At 44.3% G+C, this 25,958-nt stretch overlaps 1 protein-coding gene across 5 annotated transcripts in view; it reads left to right on the top strand.

Annotated features, from left to right (window-relative positions):
* The window catches only part of CFAP74 (cilia and flagella associated protein 74), a 284,293-nt gene that overhangs the window by 227,693 nt on the left and 30,642 nt on the right, over positions 1-25,958 (top strand). For all 5 annotated transcript variants that reach the window (XM_077457647.1, XM_077457646.1, XM_077457645.1 and 2 more), the window contains 3 exons: positions 8,586-8,705; positions 11,250-11,402; positions 21,972-22,101. In XM_077457647.1, coding sequence (XP_077313773.1) covers positions 8,586-8,705; positions 11,250-11,402; positions 21,972-22,101 — 403 coding nt within the window. The remainder of the gene's footprint in view (positions 1-8,585; positions 8,706-11,249; positions 11,403-21,971; positions 22,102-25,958) is intronic.

The following is a 25,958-nucleotide window of genomic DNA, read 5'->3' as shown; positions in this document are numbered from 1 at the left end:
TCTCTTTCCCCTCCGCTGTACCGATCGGTACAGAGAGGGGAGGGAGGAACAGGCGTCATAACATGACGCCGGTTTGTTTCCAAGTGATCACTCCGTCATTTGACGGAGCAATCACGTGGTAAACGGTCGCTATGAGCAGCCGTTTACCGTGATCCGTGATGCGACCCGGCGGTCACGGATGCTCTCGAGTGCACACACCTCGGGGCACGCGAGAGCAGAATTCTGGGAGGCCGTTAATTAACGGCCTCTCAGAGTTAAACAACCCCCCTGAAGCCGTTAATCGGCAATGGGCAGTTGTTAAGTGGTTAAAGCTAGATCACTAGCTATATAGGTGAGGTGAATATAGTGGTGTATACTGCAGTCAGGGCACAGACAACAACCACTACACAGCAGCAAGATAGGAAATCAGCCAAAAACGATTGGTGTGTACTGTGTTGAAGGTACACAGAACACCCACTGCTTCAGATGCTAAGTAACACACTACACGAAGCCGCCTCAAAGGCGGCCTTATATAGTGTGGGGCGTGCACTACACAGCCTGAGCTATGATTGGCCACAGGCAGGATGCCTGTGGCCAATCATGGCTCTCCTCGCTGCCGGCGCTGCGATTGGCCAAGCATGCGGGGTCACAGTGCATGCTTGGCCAATCATGGGGCAGCAATGCACTGCGCCACCGCAGTGCATTGTGGTCCGCGCGCGCGTCACTCGAATTTTGACGCGAACGGCCCAAACGTTCGGAATTCGCCGAACGCCCGAACAGCCAATGTTCGAGTCGAACGTACGTTCGACTCGAACACGAAGCTCATCCCTACTCATCACTAAGAGTCTCCAGATCCCTACACCACTGCCCAAGACTGCCATCCTGTATATTGGTTCTAACTATTGTTTTTAGGGAAGAATATATATCCCTGATAAGTCCCTGTTTGGAAGGTCTTACAGTTACTGTCTTAGTTAAAATTAAAGAAGGATTATATTTTAATAAGAAAGCCACTGCCTGACTCCGCAGATCGTGCCGCAACTGCAAGTATTGAAAAAAAATGTATTAGACAGATAGTATTTATCTGCCGATTTATTAAATAGTTGTAGAGCCTCATTATCAAAAAGTTGATGGAGAAACACAATACCGGCCCTTTTCGAGCAATCAAAGTTTTCAAGTTTTGCTACCTCAGGTAGTCACGGGTTATTCCATATGAGCATATATTGAGTATTACCCTCACTAATGCCAGGAGGTTGGCTGACAAGATGGGAGAACAAGAGCTGCTGTTGTACGAGAAGGATTTTGATTTTGTGGGAATTTCAGAGACTTGCACTCATGATTGACTGGCAACCATCCAAGGGTATTCCCTATTTTGCAGAGATAGGGTGGGTAAAAAAGGGGGAGGGGTATGCCTGTATATCAAGAATGATGTACAAGTGAATGTGAGGGACAACATCACTAATGGAGCAAGGGAGGAGGTGGAATCCTTATGGGTAGAGCTTCAAAGGGAGGAAACCAAGGGGAAAGTAATACTGGAAGTATGCTATTGATCCCCTAACCAGAGGGAGGAGGGGAGGCAGACCTCTTATCACAGTTTGGAATGGCAGCAAGGATGGGAAGTGTCATTATAATGGAGTATTTTAATTATCCAGACATAGACTGGGCGGAAGGAACCGCACATTCGTCTAAGGCTCACCATTTCCTAAATGTCTTGCAGGACAATTTTATGGGTCAGATGGTTAATGGAACCAACAAGAAACCAAGCGTTACTAGACCTACTGATTACTAATGATACAGACCTGATCACAGGTGTGGAAATACGGGGCCATTTAGGAAATAGTGACCACAGGTCAATAAGTTTCAGCGTAAATAACACAAATAGGAAACACAAGGTTAACCTCCCTGGCGGTAATCCCGAGTCTGGCTTGGGTTAGGAATTTACTAGTAGGAGCGGTAACCCCGAGCCAGACTCAGGATCGCTTCGCTGGATGCAGGGGAGGACACAGGGAGACTTAAGCCGCGTACACACGGGCGGACTGTCTGGCCTACTTAGTCCGCCGAAACACATTTCAGCGGACAGTCCGCTCGTGTGTGGGCTTCAGCTGACTTTTTCAGCGTGCAGTCTGGCAGACTAAGTATTTCGGAATGTTGGAAATACTGTCCGCTGGACTCGCATTTCGGCGGACAATCCGCCCGTGTGTGTGCCAGTCAGCCGTACTTTTGAAATGAGCGGACTTTTCCCGCCCGGAGAAAAGTCCGCTCATTTCGAGCGGGTATCCAGGTAGGCGGGGCCCGCGACAGAGACGTCGCTGGCCCCGCCGCCTGGTATGGACTTAAAGGGGAACCCCAACGTCGAAAAAAATCGGCGTGGGGGTCCCCCCCAAGTCCACAACAGACCCTTGTCCGAGCACGCTACCCGGCCGGCCAGGAAAGGGGGGCGAGCGCCCCCCCTCCTGTGCCGTACCAGGCCGCGTGCCCTCAACATGGGTGGTGCCTTGGGGAAGGGGGGGCCGCGCGGCCCCCCCACCCCAAAGCACCTTGTCCCCATGTCGATGAGGACAAGGGCCTCTTCCCGACAACCCTGGCCGTTGGTTGTCGGGGTCTGCGGGCAGGGGGCTTATCGGAATCCGGGAGCCCCCTTTAATAAGGGGGCCCCTGGATACCGGCCCCCCCACCCTATGTGAGTGAGTATGGGGTACAATGTACCCCTACCCATTCACCTGTGAAAAAAAGTACAAAAAAAACACAACACAGGGTTAAAATATTTTATTGCACAGCTCCGGGGGTCTTCCGTCTTCGGGGGTCTTCTCGCCGGACTCCTCCGCTATCTTCTTGTAGCTCTTTTGCTAGCGGAGGAGTCCGGCTTTCTTCCTCGCCGCCAGCCTCTTCTCCCGACTTCGGGGGTCTTGTCCCCCTCTTCGGTTCTTCTGCTGGGCCACCGCGCCTTCTTATAGCTCTTTTACAGGCGGTGACCTGGTCTTCTGTCCCCGCCGTCGCCGACGCTGTCGCCTTCCGTTCTTCTTCTTCTCCCGATAGCGGAGGAGTCCGGTGAGAAGACCCCCGAAGACGGAAGACCCCCGGAGCTGTGCAATAAAATATTTTAACCCTGTGTTGTGTTTTTTTTGTACTTTTTGTACTTTTTTTCACAGGTGAATGGGTAGGGGTACATTGTACCCCATACTCATTCACATAGGGTGGGGGGCCGGTATCTGGGGGCCCCCTTATTAAAGGGGGCTCCCGGATTTCGATAAGCCCCCCGCCCGCAGACCCCGACAACCAACGGCCAGGGTTGTCGGGAAGAGGCCCTTGTCCTCATCAACATGGGGACAAGGTGCTTTGGGGTGGGGGGGCCACGCGGCCCCCCTTCCCCAAGGCACCCCCCATGTTGAGGGCACGCGGCCTGGTACGGCTCAGAAGGGGGGGCGCTCGCTCGCCCCCCTTTCCTGGCCGGCCGGGTAGCGTGCTAGGACAAGGGTCTGTTGTGGACTTGGGGGGGACCCCCACGCCGATTTTTTTCGGCGTTGGGGTTCCCCTTTAAGTCCATACCAGGCGGCGGGGTCAGCGACGTCTCCTTCGCGGGCCCCGCCTACCTGGAGACGCGCTCGAAATGAGCGGACTTTCCTCTGCGTGTGTGGGCGAGTCCGTTCATTTCAAAAGTAGGGCGGATAGTATGGCGGACTTAGTCCGCCGTATTAGTCCGCTCAAAAAGTGCCGTGTGTGGGCAAGTCCGTTCATTCGAAAGTATGAAGGACTGTCCGTCGGATTGTCTGACGGACTAAGTTGGCCAGACAGTCCGCCACGTGTGTACGCGGCTTTACTTACCTTGTCCCCTGGATCCAGCGATGTCCGCCGCGCTGTGTGATCGAGCTGTCCTCCGCTCGATTCACAGTGCCGAATGCCGCCGAGCTCCGTTCCCTGCGACGTTACGGTGCACGGGAGCGGAGAACGGCGGCAAATTCAAAAAAGTAAAAACACACACAGCACTGTAATCTTACAGATTAGTGTGCTGTATTACAAAATACACACCCCCTTTGTCCCTAGTGGTCTGTGCAGTGCCCTGCATGCACTTTTATATTATAAATACTGTTTTTTTATGGCTGAAATTTGGAGATTGTCCATAGCAACCAAAACGTGTCCCTTTTTCAGTGTTTTAGGATTTGATTACATTATTGAATAATTTTTATTATTCTTTATTATATTATATACTTTATCATACCCGGGATGTCTGCTAGACTCTGGTTTGAACAGATTTAAGAGCGTTATTCCTATGAATTACAGGACTACAAAATAAAAGCCAGATTTCCATGCAAAATAATTGTACCGCTTTCAGCACCTTATTCCAGACTGAATCATACCGCCAGGGAGGTTAATAAAAAGACACTGAGGAAAAACGGGAATGCTTTAAGAGCATATTAAATAAAGGTATTGGCCAGTACATCCCAATGTACATCCCAATGGGAAATACATTTAAAAAAGCTAAGAAAAGTCCTGGGTGGCTTAACTCCAACGTAAAAAGGCATATAAAAGCGAAGGAGAAGGCCTTCAAAAAATACAAGGCTCAGGGGTCATTGTCAGCATTCCTACTTTACAAAGAATGTAATAGGAAATGTAAGGGTGCAATCAGGGTGGCTAAGATAGAACACGAAAGGCACACAGGGAAGGACAGTAAAAAAAAATAAAGAAATTCTTTAAGTATATAAATAGTAAGAAAGGGAGGTCAGAACATATTGCATATTGGCCCCATAAAGGACGATGAAGGGAACCTGGTTACAAAAGATGGAGAGAGGGTGAGGGTTTTGAATTTATTCTTCTCCCCGGTCTTCAAGAGGGAAATGGGGGAGTCAGTAACCAAGACTTCAATGTTTTTCCTGATAACATGCCACAGGAAGTACCCTCATAGCTAACAGAGGATAGAATTAGAAATATACTTAAAAAATGGAACATTAATAAGTCACTGGGACCAGGTGGCGTACACCCGAGGGTCCTTAAGGAACTCCGTCAAGTGATTGCCAGACCATTGTTCCTAATTTTTATGAACAGTCTACTGACTGTAATGCTAGCAGCTGATTGGAGACAAGCCATTATTTAAAAAAGCACCAATATTTAAAAAAGGGACAATATATATCCCTGGGAACTACAGGATGGTTAGACTAACATCAGTAGTTTGCAAGTTCTTGTTTATTTCTCAAATAAAAAAATAAAAAAAAGACCCTTATATAGGTTTTTAAAGAATCCCAATAAACTTGCAGAGATACAGAAGGCTTGTTGAAGGCTCATTTTGGCTTACATTCCCCCTGTAGGCCAAAATGTCAAGCAACATGTTCTCCTTTGATGGAAAAACGTCAAACCAATAAGGGATCACTTTCCATAAGGTGCAAATCTGGGCAAAGTACAGAGTTAACTTGAGAACCAGTGGGGAGTGACCGGATAGCACCCTAACTGAGTAAGTCGCATCAGATATCAGAGGTAGCATTGTAGAAGTAACCAACGTCTATTCTAGGGTGCTGGAGAAGCAAGAAAATACTCTATCATATGGGTATAGCGTTCTCCAGACATCCACTAGGCTAATCTCCCAAACAAAACAAGCAAAGGAAGTACATGCAGAAGTCGCTTGACCCATAGTCATGCCATATTTATCTAAAAAGGGATCAAAATAAATATTAAAATCCCCTGCTATTAACCAAGGAACATCAGATTTGTCAGCATTGAATTGCAGGAATTCTTTAACCACTTCAGCCCTGGAAGATTTTATCCCCTTCCTGACCAGAGCACTTTTTGTGATTAGGCACTGCATCCTTTTAACTGACAATTAAGCGGTCATGCGATGTTGCACCCAAACAAAATTTAGGTCTTTTTTTTCACAAATAGAGCTTTATTTTGGTGGTATTTGATCACCTCTGCGGTTTTTATTTTTTGCGCTATAAACAAAAAAGTGCGACAATTTTGAAAAAAAGCCCAATATTTTTTTAATTTTGCCATAATAAATATCCCCCAAATAATATATAAAAAATATTTTTTTCCTCAATTTAGGCTGATGTGTATTCTTCTACATATTTTTGTTTAAAAAAAATCTCAGTAAGCGTATATTGATTGGTTTGCGCAAAAGTTATAGCGTTTACAAAATAGGGGATAATTTTTTGCGATTTTTATTCATTTTTTTTTACTAGTAATGGTGGTGATCTGCACATTTTTTGGGACCTTACAGTGATCAGTGCTATAAAAATGCATTGATTATTGTAAAAATGTTACTGGCAGGGAAGGGGTTAACACTAGGGGGTGATCAAGGGGATAATGTGTTCCCTAGTGTGCATTCTAACTGAAGGGGGGAGTGGACTGTGTAGGGGAAAAGATAGAAAGCTATTCATACTCTGTTTGAACAGACAATCTGTCACTTCTCCCCTCAGAGAACCGGAAACTGTGTGTTTGCACACACAGATCCCGGTTCTCTGTGTTCCCCAAGCGATTATGGGAGCCTGGTGGTGATCGCAACGGCCGGACACTCGCATTGCCTCTGTATACGAGTTGGGGGCACGCGAGTGCCCCTAGTGGCCACCAGGTGCGAAGGGGCATTACATAACGTCATTTCGCCCAGCTGTGCCATTCTGCCGCAGTACAACTGTGACGGCTGGTTGCCAAGCGGTTAAAGGGGAACTGCAGTCTGCTTATATAACATCTTTGCCATTCTGAAGCTTCCCTCCAACCACTTTGCATAACCACTTATTTTATAGATACTGTGATTCTGTACTTGCCAAATATGCTGCAGAAACCTCCATCTACTGAAAGTGGCTGCATCCATTTTAACTGTGGGCAGCTGAAGGTGCTGCCTGTTCCCTTCCCGGATTTACACAGACACACAGAGGCACAAATCCAGCTCTGCAGATTTTATTGGTCCTCCTATGACTCATTCCCCCTCCCTTCCTGGCAAACTCTCACGAGAGTGAGAGAGAGCTGTGCATGATGTCATAAGCCTAGGCTTTTTATCAGACAAGAAACAGGAAGAGGGCTGTATAAGGTATTTACTGGCAGAAAAAAATGTTTTACTATCCAAAGTTAAAACAAGGGCAGAAGGTTTAATAGACAGAAAGTTGAAAAATTGACTGAAGTTACACATTAAGTACCTCTGGTGAATATGGGGGTGTTATATATACATTGGCTAACGCGTGATTTTCTATACATTGTGCAATATAGTAAGATATAGCGACCTCTAGTGTCTGTACCTGGCTGAAGGTAAAATCAACATCATTTTCTATCAATATGGATACCCCTCTAGAATATGTAGTGTAGGTAGAGTGATATTGCCTGCTAAATTGTGCACGCTTCAAGTCATTTAGAGTGTATGTATTTAAATAAATTTACAGCCGGCGGTTAAGAGATGGAGAAAACTGTTTCAATGTAGTAAACATTGCTTGCCTCTTTACTGGGTTGCTATTCCAAGATACCAAGACTTGCATTGAAGCTGACATGATATAATAGTACCAAATTTAGAGCCCTTCAATCTCTCACAGTAGGGGGTTGATTCTTATTAACCCTATATTGAGTAAAATAGTCTTTAGGATTAGAAGATATAATATAGAAAAAGGCCCCATTGGTGAGTGATACCCATACCAACAATATCTCCAGGCAAAAATTCCTATGGAAAAAAATGTTTCTATAATGGTCTTAAATATCTGGTGTGCATATTTAATGAGTCTATAAAAAAAAAAACATCAAAGAACAATAAAAAATACAAAAACTTGTACCAGACTCACATAAATCCTTAGAAGAATATAGTTCCACTCAATAGCTCAATCCCACTCAATCCCTCCTTCTTAAAATGATTGCTGCCTAGGCATGCCTGGCTTCAAGTGGTATCAAGCATAAAAAATTTTACCTTAATGAATTCCCTACATTATGTTAAAAAATGTTTAGATATTGGTATCCCTCCCCCCCCCCCTATACTTTACCCTAGCTCTTATTGATCAATCGCCAGCCCCGAGCCCCCTTGCAGATCTTCTCTCCCTTCTTCTCTGGGTTTCACTGACTTGGCTGAGGGCAGTGAGAGACATTGGTGGGGGAGGGAGCAGGAATCATCAAAGCCAGGGACAAGGGAGCGGGGGGGGGCCCAGTCTCACCGTCTGTGTCAATAGATACAGATGGCGAGGCTCGGGAGCAAGGCTGCTTAAGTGCCCCCATAGAAAGCGTTTTTTTATGGGGGCATTCAGCAACGTGGAGGAGCTAGGAGCACTGGCAGGAGACATGAGAAGAGGAGGTGTGGGGCCACTCTGTGTAATTCCATTTTACAGAGTAGATAAGTATAAACCTGTTTGTTAGCTTAAAAAAAAAAGAGCATTTACAATCATTTTCAGTACTTTTTGGGTCACAGACATAAAACGACCATGATGTAAATGAGTGTCAGAAAAATGCCAAAATAACTTACCTCTATACTTGTTACAGGTTGGTGACTCGGCACTGAAGCCAATACATCAGCCTGAGAGCCACACAACTAACTTTCCTATAAAGGATAGGTCAGCATTGTCATTCTTTTTAGAGAAAATTACATTGTCTGCGTGTGTATACTGTGGATGTTTTACTACTTTTATCCATTATGAACCTTGACATAGTCATTCTAGCCCCGTTTCTCAATTTTGAACCCGTGTGGTTCTTTTTCGTTGCTCAATCCAGTTGGTACTGTGGAGCCTGGAGCAAGTTGTCATCTGTTTATTGCCTTTGAACCTGAGGAGAGTAAAACTGTAAGTACTCTGACAGTAAATAATTGCATTTGTGAATGGTTATATGTTAAATATGCATACATAAGCAGGTGGCATAATTATTTCCAAAGGCTAAGTGGCAAACTAATATACTTTCTACATAAAAAAACATACCTTGGTTAAACCCCTTTGTGTAGTAACAATATGCACGTTCGCTCCCATATTTGCATGGTAAACAGTTTTAAGGGCTGCGTAATAATTTTGTTATGTTTCTTTGGGCCTAACAGGCCTGCTTAAAGTGAACTGGTCAGGTAAATTGGTGTCGGCAGATTGTGGTAACTACAAGCTACTTTCAGTAAGCCTCTAGTTCAATCCTGTATGCCTGTGTGACTTCTAGCCCTTTCTTGTCACAGAATTAACCCCCTCAGACCCACAGTTTAACAAGTCCAATGTCAAAGCCTTTACTGGCCAATAAGGCTCTGGCACTGGACCAAAAAACAGCAGGTAGGGTAGGTAGACCTTCTCATGCAGAAGTGAAGGCTCTTACATGGTGTGAACTCAGCATTTGGGCTATCTGGGCACAGAGGAGTTAGGGAATTTTAAAAGGTATTTGCAGGAACCAACAGGGCGCCGCAGTCTGGCATTATTATTAACTTGGACTGACACAATGTATCCAACAGGTATGCCCTAACAGCGAAGTGTATGGTGCATTAACCTTAAATAGCCAATTAGGTTTAAAGTATAACTAAAGGCAAAACATTTTTTTTTGTTTTGGATGGAGTGGAGGGGGATTAGAACGCTTGGCAGTTTTTATTGCTGTCTGTGCCCCCCCGTAGGGAGATTCATTATCTCTATTTTCCCTGTTTACTATTATCATTGAAGGTGAAAGTAAAATAAATTACCCAAATTTTGGGTTTTCCCCAAAAAAGTAATAGATGGGAAATCTTCCAATGAGGATGGAGACAAGGGCCTCTTCCCGACAACCCTGGCCGGTGGTTGTCGGGGGCTGTAGGATCCGGCTCCCCCCATGTGAATAGGTATCGGGTAGATCGTGCCCCTACCCATTCACCCCAAAAAGCAGAGAAATGTAAAAAAAAAAACACAAGAGCCGGTTTTTGACAAGTCTTTTATTAAAAAAATAGCTCTGAGCTGTTGTTTCCCCCGAGCCTACCTTTATCCCAGTGCCGTCTTCTCCCCAAGCCGTTTTCTCCCAGTACTGTCTTCTCCCGAGCCATCTTCTCCCGCATCGCTGTCTTACTCGCCACCGGTTACCCGCTAACAAAAAAGTCACTCTTCTCCCGAGGCTGTCTTCCTCCTTTGTGTTGTCCCCTCGCTGTCTGACATCTCTTATATAGCCATGGGGCGTTGCCATTCAATGCCGTCACAAGGGGCGGGCTCTCCGGTTGATGTCATCAGATGGCCACACCCCATGGCTATATAAGGGATGTCAGACAGTAGGGGACAACACAACGGAGGAAGACAGCCTCAGGAGAAGAGTGGCTTTTAGTTTTTAGTGGGTAAACAGTGGCCAGGAAGAAGACAGTGGTGCAGGAGAAGACGACTTCGGAAGAAGATAGCACTGAGAGAAGACGGCACAGGGAGAAGACAGCTCAGAGCTATTTTTTTTAATAAAGGCTTTGTAAAAAAAACAGCTCTAGTTCTGTTTACATTTCACTGCTTTTTGGGGTAAATGGGTAGGAGAGCAATGTACCAATACCCATTCACATAGGGGGTGCGGGATCTGCGGGTCGATGAGCCCCCTGCCCGCAGACCCCAACAACTACCGGCCAAGGTTGTCGGGAAGAAGCTCTTCTCCCCATCAACATGGCGCAAGGTGCTTTGAAATGGGGGGATGCAAAGCCCCCCCTGCCCTAAAGCACCCACCCCCCCCCCCCTATGTTGAGGACATGTGGCCTGGTATGGTTTAGGAGGGGAGGCGCTGGCTCTAGCTCTGTCTTGGCTGGCCGGCCTTCGGAATCAGTGAGCAGTTTGCATACAGCCTGTTGGCAGCTGCTTGCAGAGATCTTGCACACATCCATCTATCTTCTGGACGATCCAACCATCACGGCGCTTGGATGGTTCCCTACTGCAGGAATTTTGACACGTGTGTTCATCCTATGTTTGTAAGCGCATTGGTTTTATCCACTTCATTCCCATTAAACAAACGTTATTGCACCATGAGCCTGTTGGATCATTTTTCCTTTATATTTTCATAGCCATGGCAATTTTATTTTCATTGTGTGTGCATTTTATAAGCTTTCACTCACAGCTTTATTAAATCTCCAGCTTCACGTAACCAAATGGTTGAAACTGCAGCTGAAATCAACCAAAACCACCAGCTAAAGAGTACCTTCCATCAATTTCTAAACCAGTTTTGATCATTTGGTCACGTGAAACTAGAAAATTATTGAAACTGGGAATAGCAAATTATTAAAGTTGAAAGCTTCCAGCGAAATGGGCAGATTTGGTTTACAAGCCTATGGGTTCAAGTGTAACAGCCTTAGACATAATAGGCTTTCAAAACCACAGCTTTTTACTATGTGTACAGGACATCCTTGAACCTGTTTGTGACTTTTGTTGTTGTAGTTCTTTGAAAATCTGGAGATTCGCACTCAGCAAGCAACTCTGTCATTAGGTATTAAAGGACAAGGACTGGCACCTTCTCTGACATGTTCAGTGGATGGAGTATTAAACTTGGGCTATGTACTAGCTAAAGACAGCACCATAGCATCATTTAAGGTAAACTGCTTCTTCCTGTCTTTTGAAGTAAAAGATGCAATATATTGATGTTATGATACATTATCTAAGTGCAGACATCTTGTAACAGGATCATCAAGTAAATATGCTGTTCGGTGGTATGGGCTTTGCTATTTCAAAGCCCATACCACCGAACAGCATATTTACTTGATGGTCCTGTTAGAGAATATTAAATAGGGGTGAGTGAAACTGAGAATTAAGATTTTTTTAGGTTGTTATAATAATAAGCATATATTGATTGGTTTGTGTAAAAGTTATAGCGCCTACAAAAAAGGGGATAGATTTATAGCATTTTTATTATTATTATTTTTTTACTAGTAATGGCGGCGATCTGCGATTTTTATCGGGACTGCTCACATTATGGCGGACACATTGGAGAATTATGACACATTTTTGGGACCATTGGCATTTATACAGCAGTGCTATAAAAATGCACTGATTACTGTAAAAATGTCACTGGCAGGGAAGGGGTTAACACTAGGGGGATGATCAATGGGTTAATTGTGTTCCCTGGGAGGTGATTCTAACTGAAGGGGGAGGGGACTGACTAGAGGAAGTGACAAATCGTGGTTCCTAGCTAATAGGAAAACACAAACTGTCACTCCTCTCAGAACAGGGAAGTATGTGTTTACAAGCACTCGTCCCTGTTCTGTCTCTCGTGCTTGTGATCGCTCGTGGTCAGTGGTCATCACAACTGTCGGCCATAAGCATCATCACTCTCAGTGCACGTCTGCTATCCCAATCCCGCGAGCCGACGTATAGCTACAACGGCTTGCGGGATCGTGCTGACCTGCCACAGTAAAATGATGGCAGCTGGTCAGCAAGCGGTTAAAGACACCTCATTTAATCACCATAAAATATACTGTGTTACACCTTTAACAAAGCTGCATCACAGCATGCATTCAAACAAAACTTTACATGTCTTTTATACACTACCAGCCAGAGTTTTCAATAAAAAAAACATCCTTTCTTACACATAATAAACCATGCTAAAAACATCAAAAAAAATTCTCGAAGCCATTATAGATCTTTCTCCTTTCCTTCATATATACATTAAATACGCTATTCAATTGTATTGAGGTTTGATTATAAGTAATATTGCCTTTTTTATAAGTTCATGGATGTTAATTGGTTATTCCAGCGTAAAGTTCCATTTATACATGGCTTTATCCTAAAGCAGGGGACTCAAACTGGTGGCCCTCCAGCTGTTGCTAAACTACAAGTCCCATCATGCCTCTACCTGTGGGATGCTCATGCTTGTAACTGTCAGCCTTGCAGTGCCTCATGGGACTTGTAGTTTCGCAACAGCTGGAGGGCCGCCAGTTTGGGGCCCCTGTCCTAAAGCATCCACTTCCCATGTGAAGCTGGAGTGTTAATACAGTATTACAGCTTACCAATTCTTGCGTCTGGTGACTTAAAGTGGAAGTAAACCCTTCTATCGTTTTCAGTCAAGGAAGCTGCCATCTTGGCTTCTAATGATTCTTTAACTGCCATAATGCTACACATGTGATCAGTTATGAAACCAGCCATTGGATGGTTTGAAAGTTTGGTTGAGAGCACAACCAATGTGAAAGTTAGCATTTCCGGCATGCTGGGAATGTAAGTGTTTTTTGAAACTGGGTTTACTACCGCTTTAATATGTTTTCTTACTTTTTTTTTTCTTTTGTTATCACCTGCTGATCCAGCCAGTAAACCTGTTAATTTTCAATTTCCTTTAGCAGATCAATCTGTGCAGCAAAAATAGCAGTTTTAGGGGGTTGGGACAAGCCATTTACCACTGATAGGGTGCTTATAGTGGTCAGCTTGTATTTATTGATGTAAAACCTTTATACCAATAGGAAAAATAACGGTTGCTGTAACTGCTTAAAGTGTTAGCTCAATTTGTTAATCAAGGCCATCTTTTAGTCTAATGTTGGGTGCACACAAGCCAAAAACAGCCAGTTGAGCGTCTCACGACCTTCTGTGGAATAAGCATGCTGAAATCCAATGGCTGTGAGCACTGAGCAGCCATTGGGTCCCCTTGTCAGAACACAATAGCATAGTGGGGAGACCACTACACTAATAGTGTCTCCTTTTGCTTTTCCAGTGGAGTAAAGACACCCAAAGACAGGAAGCGTGTTATTGGTCAGTTCACTAGGTGAAAATAAAAGAAAACAAAGTTTAAAACAAGAAAACAAAGACTAAAAAAAGAAAACAAATGCAGCCAGCACGTTTAACCACCTGCCAATCGATTGCTCACAATAAATATACTGCGAGTGGCTGGCAGATACCTGTACGCCAGCTGTTTTTTCCATGTTCAGCGGCACACATGCTGATTTCAGCCAATCATTTTGGCTGAAGTCAGCTGATCGGCTGTGTCCAATCACACACAGAGCTCAGTGTTTACAAAAACACAGAACTCTGTGTACATGGAACAACGATCTGGCTGTTTCTTCTCCCTGAAATGCGGGGAGAAAAAAAACAGGCAGAGAGTAAAGAAAAAGCAGCACACATTACGCATTGTTAGGCACACAGTTAACCCTTTGATTGGCCCTAGAGGTTAACCCCTTCCTAGCCACTGTCATTAGTACAGTGACAGTGTTCAATATTAGCACTAATATTAGCACTAATTACTGTATAAGTGTCACTATTGATATCAGTCAGTAAGTTTACTTTCCAGCCAGCATCAGCTAGTGCCAGATTGCCCATCACACTATTTTGCCCTGTACACACTATAGGATTTTCCAACAACAAAATCCATGGGCTTTTTTCCGACGGATGTTGGCTCATACTTGTCTAGCATACACACGGTCACACAAAGTTGGTCGGAAATTCCGAACGTCAAGAACACGGTCATGTACAACATATACGACGAGCCGAGAAAAATGAAGTTCAATAGCCAGTGCTCTCTTCTGCTTGATTCCGAGCATGCGTGGCACTTTGTGCTTCGGAATTGTGAGCACACGATCGGAATTTCCAGCAACTGATTTTGTTGTCAGAAAATTTGAGAACCAGATCTCAAATTTTGTGTGATGGAAATTCCTATGGAAAATGTGTGATGGAGCCTACACACGGTCGAAATTTCCGACAACAAGGTCCTAGCACACATTTTCCATCAGAAAATCCTATCGTATGTACAGGGTATTAGAGTCCCACTATAAGTCACTGATCACCACCATTACCAGTATAGCGTTATAGCTATGTAAATTCCAGTGTATATATACCATAGTTTGTAGACGCTATAACTTTTGCACAAACCAAGAAAAGAAATCCAGCATCCAATCAGCGCTGACGGCCAATGGCTGCAAGCGCTTATCATTGTCTTCTGGTGGGTGGGGGGGCAGTCCCCCTGTCGGAACACAATAGCTCAGTGTGGAGATCAACCCAATAACATCATATGAGTTAGTATGGTGAGCTATACGTTTTTTTTGTTCAGCCCACTGGGTTGAACGAAAAAAAACACTTAGTGTGCATTCAGCTTTACACTTCTCTCTCCCCAGATTCACAATGCTGCTGTGCAAAGGTGTCTCTATTGCTTCTCCAGTGGAGTGAAGACACCCAAAGACAGGAAGTGTGTTATTGGTCAGATCACTTGGTGAAATTCACAGTATCACAGTCCCATCATAAGTCACTAATCACTACCATTACCAGTATAGCGTCATAGCTGCGTAAATTCCAGTATACAGTGGCTTGAAAAAGTATGCATACCCCTTGAAATTTTCCAAATGTTGTCATGTTACACCCAAAAACGTAAATGTATTTTATTGGAATTTTATGTGATAGACCAACACAAAGTATTAAAGCATAATTGTAAAGTTGAAGGAAAATGATAAATAGTTTTCACATTTAGTCAATACTTTGTGGAACCACCTTTCACTGTAATTACATCTGCATTTTTTTGGGGGGGATGTCTCTACCAGCTTTGCACATCTAGAGAGTGAAATTTTTGCCCATTCTTCTTTGCAAAATAGCTAAAGCTCTGTCAGATTGGATGGAAGCATCTGTGTACAGCAATTTTCAAGTCTTGCCACAGATTCTCAATTAGATTTAGGTCTGGACTTTGACTGGGCCATTCTAACACATGAATATGCTTTGATCTAAGCCATTCCATTGTAGCTCTGGTTGTATGTTTAGGGTCTTTGTCCTGCTGGAAGCTGAACCTTCTTCCCAGTCTTAAGTCTTTTGCAGAGTCTAACAGGTTTTCTTCTAAGATTGCCCTGTATTTGGCTCCATCCATCTTCCCATCAACTCTGACCAGCTTCACTGTTCCTGCTGAAGAAAAGCATCCCCACAACATTATGTTGCCACCACCATGTTTTACAGTGGGGATGGTGTATTCAAAGTGATGTGCAGTGTTAGTTTTCTGACACACATAGCGTTTTGCTTTTAGGCCAAAAAGTTTAATTTTGGTCTCACCTGACCAGAGCACCTTCCACATATTTGATGTGTTCCGCACATGGCTTCTCGCTAACTGCAAACAGTACTTCTTATGGCTTTCTTTCAACAATGGCTTTCTTCTTGCCACTCTTCCATAAAAAAAAACAGATTTGTGGAGTGAACGACTAATAGTTGTCCTGTGGACAGATTCTCCCACCTGAGCTGTGGATCTCTGCAGCTCCTCCAGACTTACCATGAGCCACTTGGCTGCTTCTCTGATTAATGCTCTCCTTGCCCAACCTGTCAGTTTAGGTGGACGGCCACGTCTTGGTAGGTTTGCAGTTGTGCCATACTCTTTCCATGTTCGGATGATGGATTGAACAGTGCTCGTGAGATGTTAAAAGCTTGGGATATTTTGTTCACTAAGACTCCTTTCACACTGGGTCGTTTTGCAGGCGCTGCAATGCTAAAAATAGCACCTGAAAACCGACCTGAAACAGCCGCTGCTGTGTCTCCAATATGAAAGCCCCGAGGGCTTTCACACTGGAGCAATGCGCTGGCAGGACGGTAAAAAAAGTCCTGCTAGCAGCATCTTTGGAGCGGTGAAGGAATAATGTGTATGCAGAGGCACTTTTCAGTGGTTTTTAACCCTTTCTCCTCTGATAGCGGGGGTAAAACCACTGCATAGTGCCGCAAATCTGACGGTAAAGCGCTGCTAAAAATAGCGACGCTTTACCACGAACGCATCTCCCGCTCCAATGTGAAAGGAGCCTAAGATTCTCCAACAAACCTCTGAGGTCTTCACAGAACAGCTGCATTTATACTGAGATTAAATTACACACAGATGGACTCTATTTACTAATTAGATGACTTCTGAAGGCAATTGGTTCTACTAGATTTTAGTTAGAAGTATCAGAGGAAAGGGGGCTGAATACAAATGCTCGCCACACTTTCCAGATATTTATTTGTAAAAAGAAAATCAAAACCATTTATCACTTTCCTTCCACTTGACAATTATGTGCCACCATTGTTTGTAGACATCATAACTTTTGAAAAAATGAATTAAGACACACTTATTGGGATTTATTTTTACCAAAGACGTAGCAGAATTTTGGCATAAATTTATGAGGAAATTAGATTTTTTTATAACAAAGTAGAACATATTTTTTTTCCAGAATAAATAAAAAAACAGTGATGCTCAAATACCATCAAAAGAAAGCTCTATGTAATTTGCGTACAGTGTTACATGACACAATTACCAGTTAAAGTAGCGCAGTGCTGAATAGAAAAAATATAGCCTTTTTTAAAACAGCTTACCTGTAAAATCCTTTTTCTGAGATTACATCACGGGACACAGCTCTATTCATTACATCATGGGTTAGATAGCCACCTGCAGGTGTTGGACACTGGCAACCCTAATTGTAACGGGAGTTCGTCCCCTATATAACCCCTCCCATATGGAGAGCACCTCAGTTTTGTAGCAAAGCAATAAGTATCTCATGTGTATATATATAAATCCCAAAGAGGGGCTGGGAGATCGGTGTCCTGTTATGTAATCTCAAGAAAAGGATTTTACAGGTAATCTGTTTTAAAAAATCTTGTTCATACATCACGGGACACAGAGCTATATTCATTACATCATGGGAATGGTAAAGCAATCGGTTTCTGAAAAAAAATACAGACAAGGCCGAGATCTGAGCCTTGATAGTGCTCAAGGCCAGCTTCATTTCTACTCCTAATTGAAGGAAAGTGTGAATTCTGTCAATGGCATACCTCCTAGGATGCCATTCCTTGGACTCCAGGACACCAGGAGACATATGCCTTCCAGATTCTGTAATAGATGCCTCGAGGCTGGCTTCCTGGCATTAACCAGAGTGGTTAGGACTGGATCTGAGATCCCATGCTTTTTTAGGATGTGGGTCTCAATAGCCAAACTGTAAAATTCAGATTTTGTAAGGAAGGATGAAATATTGGCCCGTGTGAAAGCAGATCTGGCCGTAGCGGAAGAACCCATGGCCTTCCAACTGCCATTCACACGATCTCTGCATACCAGGACCTTCTGGGCCAAGCCAGGACTACTAGAATTACCGGCTTCCTTTCCCACTTGATCCTATGAAGGAACCGCGCAAGAAGCTGAACCGGAGGGAATGCATAGATCAGAGAAAACGGATCCCAAGGAATTATCAAGGCATCTGAGCCTAGTGCTAGCGGATCACTTGTTCTTGACACAAAGTTGTCTAGCTTCTTGTTGAGCCTTGAAGCCAGCAGATCTACATCTGGGATACCCCATCTCGGGCATATGGCCTGAAATATGGTGGGGTGTAGAGACCATTCTCCTAGGTACAGCTGTTGGTGGCTTAGAAAATCCGCCTGCCAATTTTTCCACGCCTGGAATAAGACTGCAGATAGGCAAAGAAACATGCCTCTCTGTCTAACAAACAAATGGTTCACCTCCCTCTGGGCATCCAGACTCCTAGCGCCCCCTTAAGTCACTGCTATAGCATTGTTGGATTGTATCCAGACAGGACCACCTTGTGACCTTTATGTCCAGGCCCTGAGGGCCAAATGTACTGCCTGAACCTCCAGAATATTGATGGACAGGAATCTTTCTGTCTGGACCACTTCCCTTGGACCGAAAGCTCTTTTAGGACTGTACCTCAGCCTATGATTCTGGTATCCATAGTTACCACTTTCCTGGTGACTGGAATAAAGGATTTTCCTGTAGACTTTTGGCTAGTAATCACCAACTGAGGCTTTACGTACTGCTGACGTCAGGCACATCGGAAAATCCAAGGCTTAGATTCTCTTGATCCAAGCAGACAGCATGCTGTTCTTTTAATTGCGTTGATTGAAACTAGGCGAAGGGAACAGTCCTGAATGAGGCTACCATCTTCCCCAATAACCTCATATAAAGGCAAATGGAAGGTCTTTCCCCTACTTGCCTACTTAGGCCAACATAAAAAAATTGTTTTTTTTTATTATGGTCTTGGCCTTTGACCCGGGTAAAGACACCCTGCTTTGGGCTGTGCCTATGACTATACCCCAAAAAACTCTCAAGGGGCTGCAAGACAATTTCTCTAAGTTGAAGACCCAGCTTAAGTGCTCTTAAGTCTTTACTGTATTGAGCACATTGAGTCTCCTTGGGCTGAGGATGTACCTTAGACTGGGATCCTAACCCAGGGGTTCCAGATACTTGACCATGCTGGATGCACCTAGGTCCAGCCATGCAAGAGACTGATTTCTCGGCAGCAGACTGCCTTGGCATGCCATTACTGCTATACCCTGGCCTCTAAGCCCTTGTACACACGGTCAGAGATTCCGACGGAATGTGTCCGATCGGACCGTTTTGTCGGATATTCAGACTGTGTGTGGTCTGCATCGGACTGTTTCCGTCGGTATAATCCGACGGACCAACTTTTCCAACTTGCCGGTAAAAGTTTCCGTCAAAATGCTCCAATCGGACATACTCTGATCATGTGTAGAGAATTCCGATCAGACAAAGTGCCACGCATGCTCAGATCAAATTCCTAGACCAAAGCTATTGGCTACTAGCGTGAACGTAGTCCCGTCGTAACGAAATAAGGTAATCACGTTGGATTTTCCAACAACTTTGTCCGACCGTGTGTATGCAACAGTTTCGGACAAAATCCGTCGGACAAAATCCTACGGATTTGGTTGTCAAAATCTCCAACCGTGTGTACAAGGGCTTAGACCCGCTAGAGGTGGGCCCTAGCACTCTTTAAAACTAGAGCATGGTAGCTAACCCAAGAGCAAGCCTACTCCCCATGCCTCAATAGAAGCGTGCGTTCATGGAAGCATGAATTTCTTACAATATGTTTAAGGCAAAAACATAAAAAGATGTGCGCTGTATACACGCATACCTATATCATGTGCTCTGGAACGAGCATCTTGCAAGCAAGCATGCTTCTCTGAATGTGTAATTTACATATCATGTATCCAGACAGACACGTATTCTTATGTGAAAATAAGCTAAATTAACATGCCTCGTTATGCAACCATGCAAATCTATGTGATCATGCAACTTAGGTGATCATGCGTTCTTTGGTGATTCAGCATTTTTTATGCGATCAAAAATTTTATGCAATATAAGCACTACTGTGTGGACAAGTACCCTTGTGTGACCAAGGACTCCTGTGTGATCAAGCACCCCTGTGCAATCCAGCATCTTTTATGCAATCAAGCATTTTTATGCAGTTTTTAGGCATTTTTGTAAAAAACCAAGCTTCTCTGTGTAACCAAGTATCCTTGGGTAATCAAAGGCTCTTGTGAGATCAAACATCCTTGTCCGATCCCGAAATTTTATGCAATCAAGCATTTTTATGCAATTTGGGCCTTTCTTGTGAAAATAAGCCTTTCTGCATGACCAAGAACTCTTGTGAGATCAAGCACTCTTGTGTGATCCCATATTTTTATGCAAACAGGCACTTATGCGTTCTTAGGCACTTATGCGATTTTAGGCATGTATGCACAAACAGGCACCTAAACGATCAGGCATCCTCATGCGACTATACAAGTCCACTACAAACAGAAAACATGTATCTCTATATGAATAACATGTTCTGCCACATGCATCTTGTACAATCCAACTCATGTATTTATGCAAACATGTGGGCTGATAACCAAAAAAGGAAGTTATCCTCCGCTGATCAGTTGCTTGTGTGTTAGCAACAATGTGCACAGAGCTGTGCATCTCAGTAGTTGTGTGTTTGGCTGGTTTGTAAGCAAGCACCTGCATTAGGACCTTGTGGAGGTTTTTTACCTCTTAGTAGCAATGTACGGACTGGGAAGGTACAAGAAACCTATGGGAATTTAAGAAAAAACCAAGGAGGAGACAGAGGCTTTGGTCGTGTAGGCTGAAGGTAAGTTATACGCAGCTTGAACCTCTGTAAAATATTGCAGCTACAACTTCAGAGCTTGTGAGGCTTCTGATATCTCCACCTCGTCAGATTGCACCTGTTCCCTGTCCCCTGATGGTGATCTTCCATCCTCAGGCTGTTGATCCTCTTGAATGAGCATTTAGAGCAGGGGAAGGGAAACTACCCAAATTTCTGCTCTCTTGTGAAGATACTGCAATTAAAGCAGCTAACTTCTCCTGTAAACCACACAATGCAATACAAACAAATATCCTCAAAACACTTATTCAGGGCTGCAATGTAGGAAGAGGCTGTAAGCCTGACAGGAGCAATGGATCATCCTGTGCGGCTGCCTCTAGTCTCTCGGGGGGGGGGGGGGGGGGATGTTATCCTACAGGCACATCTAGAGCACCCAGACCCAGACAGTGACTTATTGGTACTCTTTTTACCTGCCCCTGAAACCTTTTTTATGGGGAGACAGTCCTAAGCTGACAAAAAGCAGAGGTACTATACAATTGCATACACTGTTGTGCCTAGTCTTACAATAATAATAATGTTTGCTAGCCTGCACAACCTGATGCTGAGTAGGTGTCTAGGAATGCCTGTATCCAATCCACATGAGATGCTTATGTGCCCACAGCTCTGTATCCTGCTGCTTACAGACCCCTGGCGACCTGAGTTTTTTTTTAAAACAACCGCTTCACACCTGCACATTAATTCGCTGTGCATTTTGCATGTGCATGGCGCTGGCATCAACGCCCCCCCTTCTTTACCGCCGTTTCTACAAAAAGCGTGCCCCCTTCACGCACACGCAACATGGTGGTGGCCGGGGGTGCGGGGGGAGAGGAGATGACCACGGAACTATGTGGGACCCCAAAACTTCGTGGGATCCCCCTTTCTATTTATGTGGCAGAGCCTTTCTTCTTAGCACATCTTGCATCGTGTCCACACACCTTAGACACTGGCGAAAAAACTGAGGCATTCGCCATATGGGAGGGGTTATATAGGGGAGGAACTCTCCTTACAATTAGGGTTGTCATTGTCCAACACCTGAAGGTAGCTATCTAACCCATGATGTAATGAATAGAGCTGTGTCCTGTGATGTATGAACAAGAAAATGGTCTGGTCATAAATGGGGTAAAAGTTTCTGGCGGTCAAGTGGTTAAAGATTGGGAAACTGCAATATATTTAATTTTTGTTTGTGGAGGTATTACAACTTTAACAAAGCTTCACCATGCTCATTAAACATGAAGATTTCTTCATTTTGTTTAAATTACTGATGTGCTTTTTATTGACAGTATTGTTTTTTTTTTTTTTACAGTTACATAACACATCAACAATTCAGGCAAAGTATTCCATTAAACAGGGGAGTCTGTCTATAACTCGATATGAGGAGCTTCAGAAACTTCCAAGTTTTATTCATTCAGACAAATCCACATCCAGCTTTGTCGGTAAACATATTTATGATTTGCACAGGAGAGTCCAGCTGTTTTCACTGTCATACATATGCTGTCTTTTAGACATTGTTAATAAGAACAAGAAAATTGTGCAGCGTGTAGCACTGCAATAATGCACAGTCTCTTGAACACAAAAGCACAAAATTCTGAACACAAGTGTATTTCTGTCTGTGGAACAATACACATAGCTGCTTAAAAATCAGCAATACAGCAATTAGTACACAGCTATACAATAAAAAATAGATTTCAGTTTCAGTGCAGTCATTTACATGCATATATACATGCATATATTGCAACACTGGCAACTAGAAGAGGATTAATAAGTATTTGTTGCATACATATGTAACGCTACCCCCAGGGCTGTCCCTCGGTTGTCTGGTGCTGCCGCCTCCATCCTTGGTGACAGAGTCGGTAAGGGAATCAATGAAGCTCACGGCTTCACTTCCTGGTTCCCTACTGTGCATGCTCCACTCGCACTGCGATATCTCAGTGGTCCCTGCTGTTTTCTGGGACCCGTGTGTCTCCCAGAATACAGCGGGGGGGAGTGGCCTAGATACCTGTGGGTGGCTTGAGTATCTATGCCCGGAAGTGGGAGCAAAATACCCGTATTAGACAGGTATCTGCTCCCTCCCCCCCCCCCCCCCCGAAAGGTGCCAAATGGGACATGGGGGGGGGGGGGGCTGGGGGAACCAGAAAAGCAGAGGTTCAATTTTTGGATGGAACTCCGCTTTAAGTATGTTTGGTTCCGCACTCTGCCTCTGTACCACAATAACAGTCACAGCCCCCTCTGGCACACATGGCAATAGTGTGATTCCAAGGACCAATGAGAAACACACACGTTGTGATAAAACACAAAAATTGTCTTTACTATAAGGTTTCTGTGGGAAAAGTAAGAGACAGTAACAATATACAGTGAAACCTTGGATTGCCAGCATAATTCGTTCCGTAAACATGCTAGTAATCCAAAGCACTTGTATATCAAAGCAAATTTCCCCATAAGAAATAATGGAAACTCAGATGATTCATTCCACAACCATTTATTCATAAGTCCTTCAGTTTATAGACCATATGAAAAGATTATAGCAATGTAATAGGTTGTGTAACCATAAAATGTCCATCCACAAATGGCAGCCTCCACAAAGGGATTAGAAGCAAAATCCAGCAGGAGCTACAGAGTTTAAAAGAGAAGAGAGACGCCTCTGAGTGTAGCAATATGGTTGCATTTAATGAAGATACAACATTTAAAAACTCACATGGTTGATGATTAAAACAGGCACATCTAAGTATGCAGGCATCCAGGGGGAAAGGTGTCCACATAGACCGACCCCCGCATAGCCGGCTCTCACCGCTATAAGTCTGCAATCATGACCGGGAAGATTATGCTGAAAGAGAGGCCTGAATCGCTCGTCTAGCGCAGCGTGGAAGGGATGACATCAATGGCGGTGCAGAGGATGGTCTATGTAGGCAACTTTACCTGAATGCCTGCCTCTCTTCTCTTTTATACTCCATTGTGACGTGAGGCTACTTGTATATCAAGACATCGCTTGATTATCAAGTCAAAATTTATTTTAAAATTTTGCACGCCTTGCAAAATGCTCTCAAACCAAGTTACTCTCAAACCAGGGTTTTACTGTAAATATATGTCAAGTGAATCAATGGAACAGTAATAACTAAGACCAAGAGCAATATAGCTCAATACTATATTCAGGCTGCTTTAAGGGGATTCCAAACCTGTGAAAAACCCAAAAAACAGAGGCAAACACTTCAGCAATGGCAACTCTATTTTAGATTGGCTACCTCTACATGAATTGGCTCTATGAGTCCAGGCAGGAGGAGAGCAGAGAAATTACCCTCTCTTATGCCAGACCTCTCTCTTCTGTCCCCTGACACCACAGGCCCCACTACAAACACTGTACCCAAATTAACATCCAGTGGCTTAACTCCCAAGGTAAACTATCCCACACACCTGCTACATCTTCGGCCTTGGATCTTCGGCTACCCACTTTAGTTGGTGCACTTATACTCCTGCTTGGCAAGGTGTAACTGTGGTATGCTGACAGGATCCGAAAAACAAGGCAGACACTGTGACTGCTTGACAGGCCGTTAACGAGACCCAGGTTCTGGTAAGTGTAGGCAAAATTGAGGCAACTCTATGTGCAGTGTCCTAGTTTTCTGCAGAGGGGCAAGTGCCCTCTCACTAATCCTGCAGCCAAGGCCCAAACGAGCGTCCTGGAACAGGCAGGATCTTCTGGTGACCTGTCTGGTCACCTCACACTGGAACGCTTCATGCCGTTGGTGCAGGTGCGCCTGGATATGCACCTGGGATCCCACTCTCTTTGGCTGGATGTCCCTGACCAGCCGTGGAACTTGTAAATGAGCTAGGGAACTGACTCGGGTGGCAACACTTCTCCCTTGGGTCCAGTCTCTTCTCCTGCCTCTTGGTAACTGAATTTCCTCAGGAAAACAAGATGGAGTCTTTGGTTCTTTTTCCCCAGAGAATTCTGGCTCTTGTAGTTCCTGCCCCCATACAAGGCTATGGGGCTGTTTTAGATGAGGACTACATGTCCCAGGATCCTTTGCAGCTGCTCATGCTGCTGTTAAAGTCTTTCTGATTGGCTCCTATTAATTGGCTCCCTCTAATTAGCTCCTTCTCCTCCTGCCAATAGGAACACAGTGGAGGGAGCAGAGAGCAGGTGGATGTCTGTGCGAGCACCGCTCACTTTGACAGAGTCAGTGAGGAGGAGAGGGAGGCGAAATCCCCCACAGGGACTGACTAGCTCTCTCTCCCTCTGTGGAGAGCCTGTGTAATGTCCGACGGCGGCTGGCAAAAATTGAGGGGGCCATGGGACACCCGCTACACATACATGTATACGTTTTATGCAAGGTCTTTATGGGAAAAAAAATTCAGAATCTTTCTGTCAACAAGAGCCTAAGATAAACATTAGTAAATTATTATATCCGTGTGCAAGAGGCTAAAGTGTATGTCCAGTTTTGAATAGAATAGTGAACAATTAGATCCCGTTGGGTGTTTACTGCAATCTAGTACTCAATCTAGTAAACAACGGTTTCACCAGACAGGAAGTTTGGGGAAATCTTCAAATGCAACAGACAATAAAAACACTTTTTGTGTGTCAGAGGACGCTTTCATTGTTTGTATCAGTTCCAGATTTTATTTCTGGGCTAATGCTTTCTCATACTTTAAATTTAAAGTAGAACTATGGGCAAAACTTTTTTTTTTTTTGGATAGAGTAAAGCCCCGTACACATGAGCGGACTTTTTAACATCCAAAGTCCGACGGACTGATTCCGTCAGACTATTCGATCGTGTGTGGGCTGCAACGGACTTTTGACTCGCCAAAGTCCGAAGGACTTTAGAATATGGAACATGCTTCAAATTTTTCCGAAGGAACTCCACCGGAAAAATTCGCTCGTGTGTATGCTATTCCGACGGACTAAAACCGACGCTAGGGCAGCTATTGGCTACTGGCTATGAACTTCCTTATTCGAATCCAGTCGTACGTCATCACGTTCAAATCCGTCGGAGTTTAGTGTGATTGTGTGTGGCCAAGTCCGCTCAGCCGAAAAGTCCGTCAGAACTCCGTCGGAACTCCGGCAGAACTCCGACGGAACTCCTTCGGAAGTCTGTCGGACATAAGTCCTCTCGTGTGTACGGGGCTTTAGAGAGAGTTATAACTCCTGTCGGTATTTTTTTGCTATCTGTGTTCCATTCGGAAGATTTATTTTTACTTCCAATCCCATATAGAAAGTGAGAGGAAATCCCTGCAAATGAGAGGAATCTCTTGGGGACCCCCAGGTCACCAGAACTAGTGTCCCTATTGGAAAATTTCCCCT

Source organism: Lithobates pipiens, unplaced genomic scaffold, assembly GCF_037356315.1.
Source record: "Lithobates pipiens isolate NorthernLeopardFrog02 unplaced genomic scaffold, aLitPip1_a1.2 Scaffold_27, whole genome shotgun sequence".
Lineage (NCBI taxonomy): Eukaryota > Metazoa > Chordata > Amphibia > Anura > Ranidae > Lithobates > Lithobates pipiens.
Note: the sequence above shows the minus strand (reverse complement) of the source record. Positions and strands in the feature narration are given on the sequence as shown.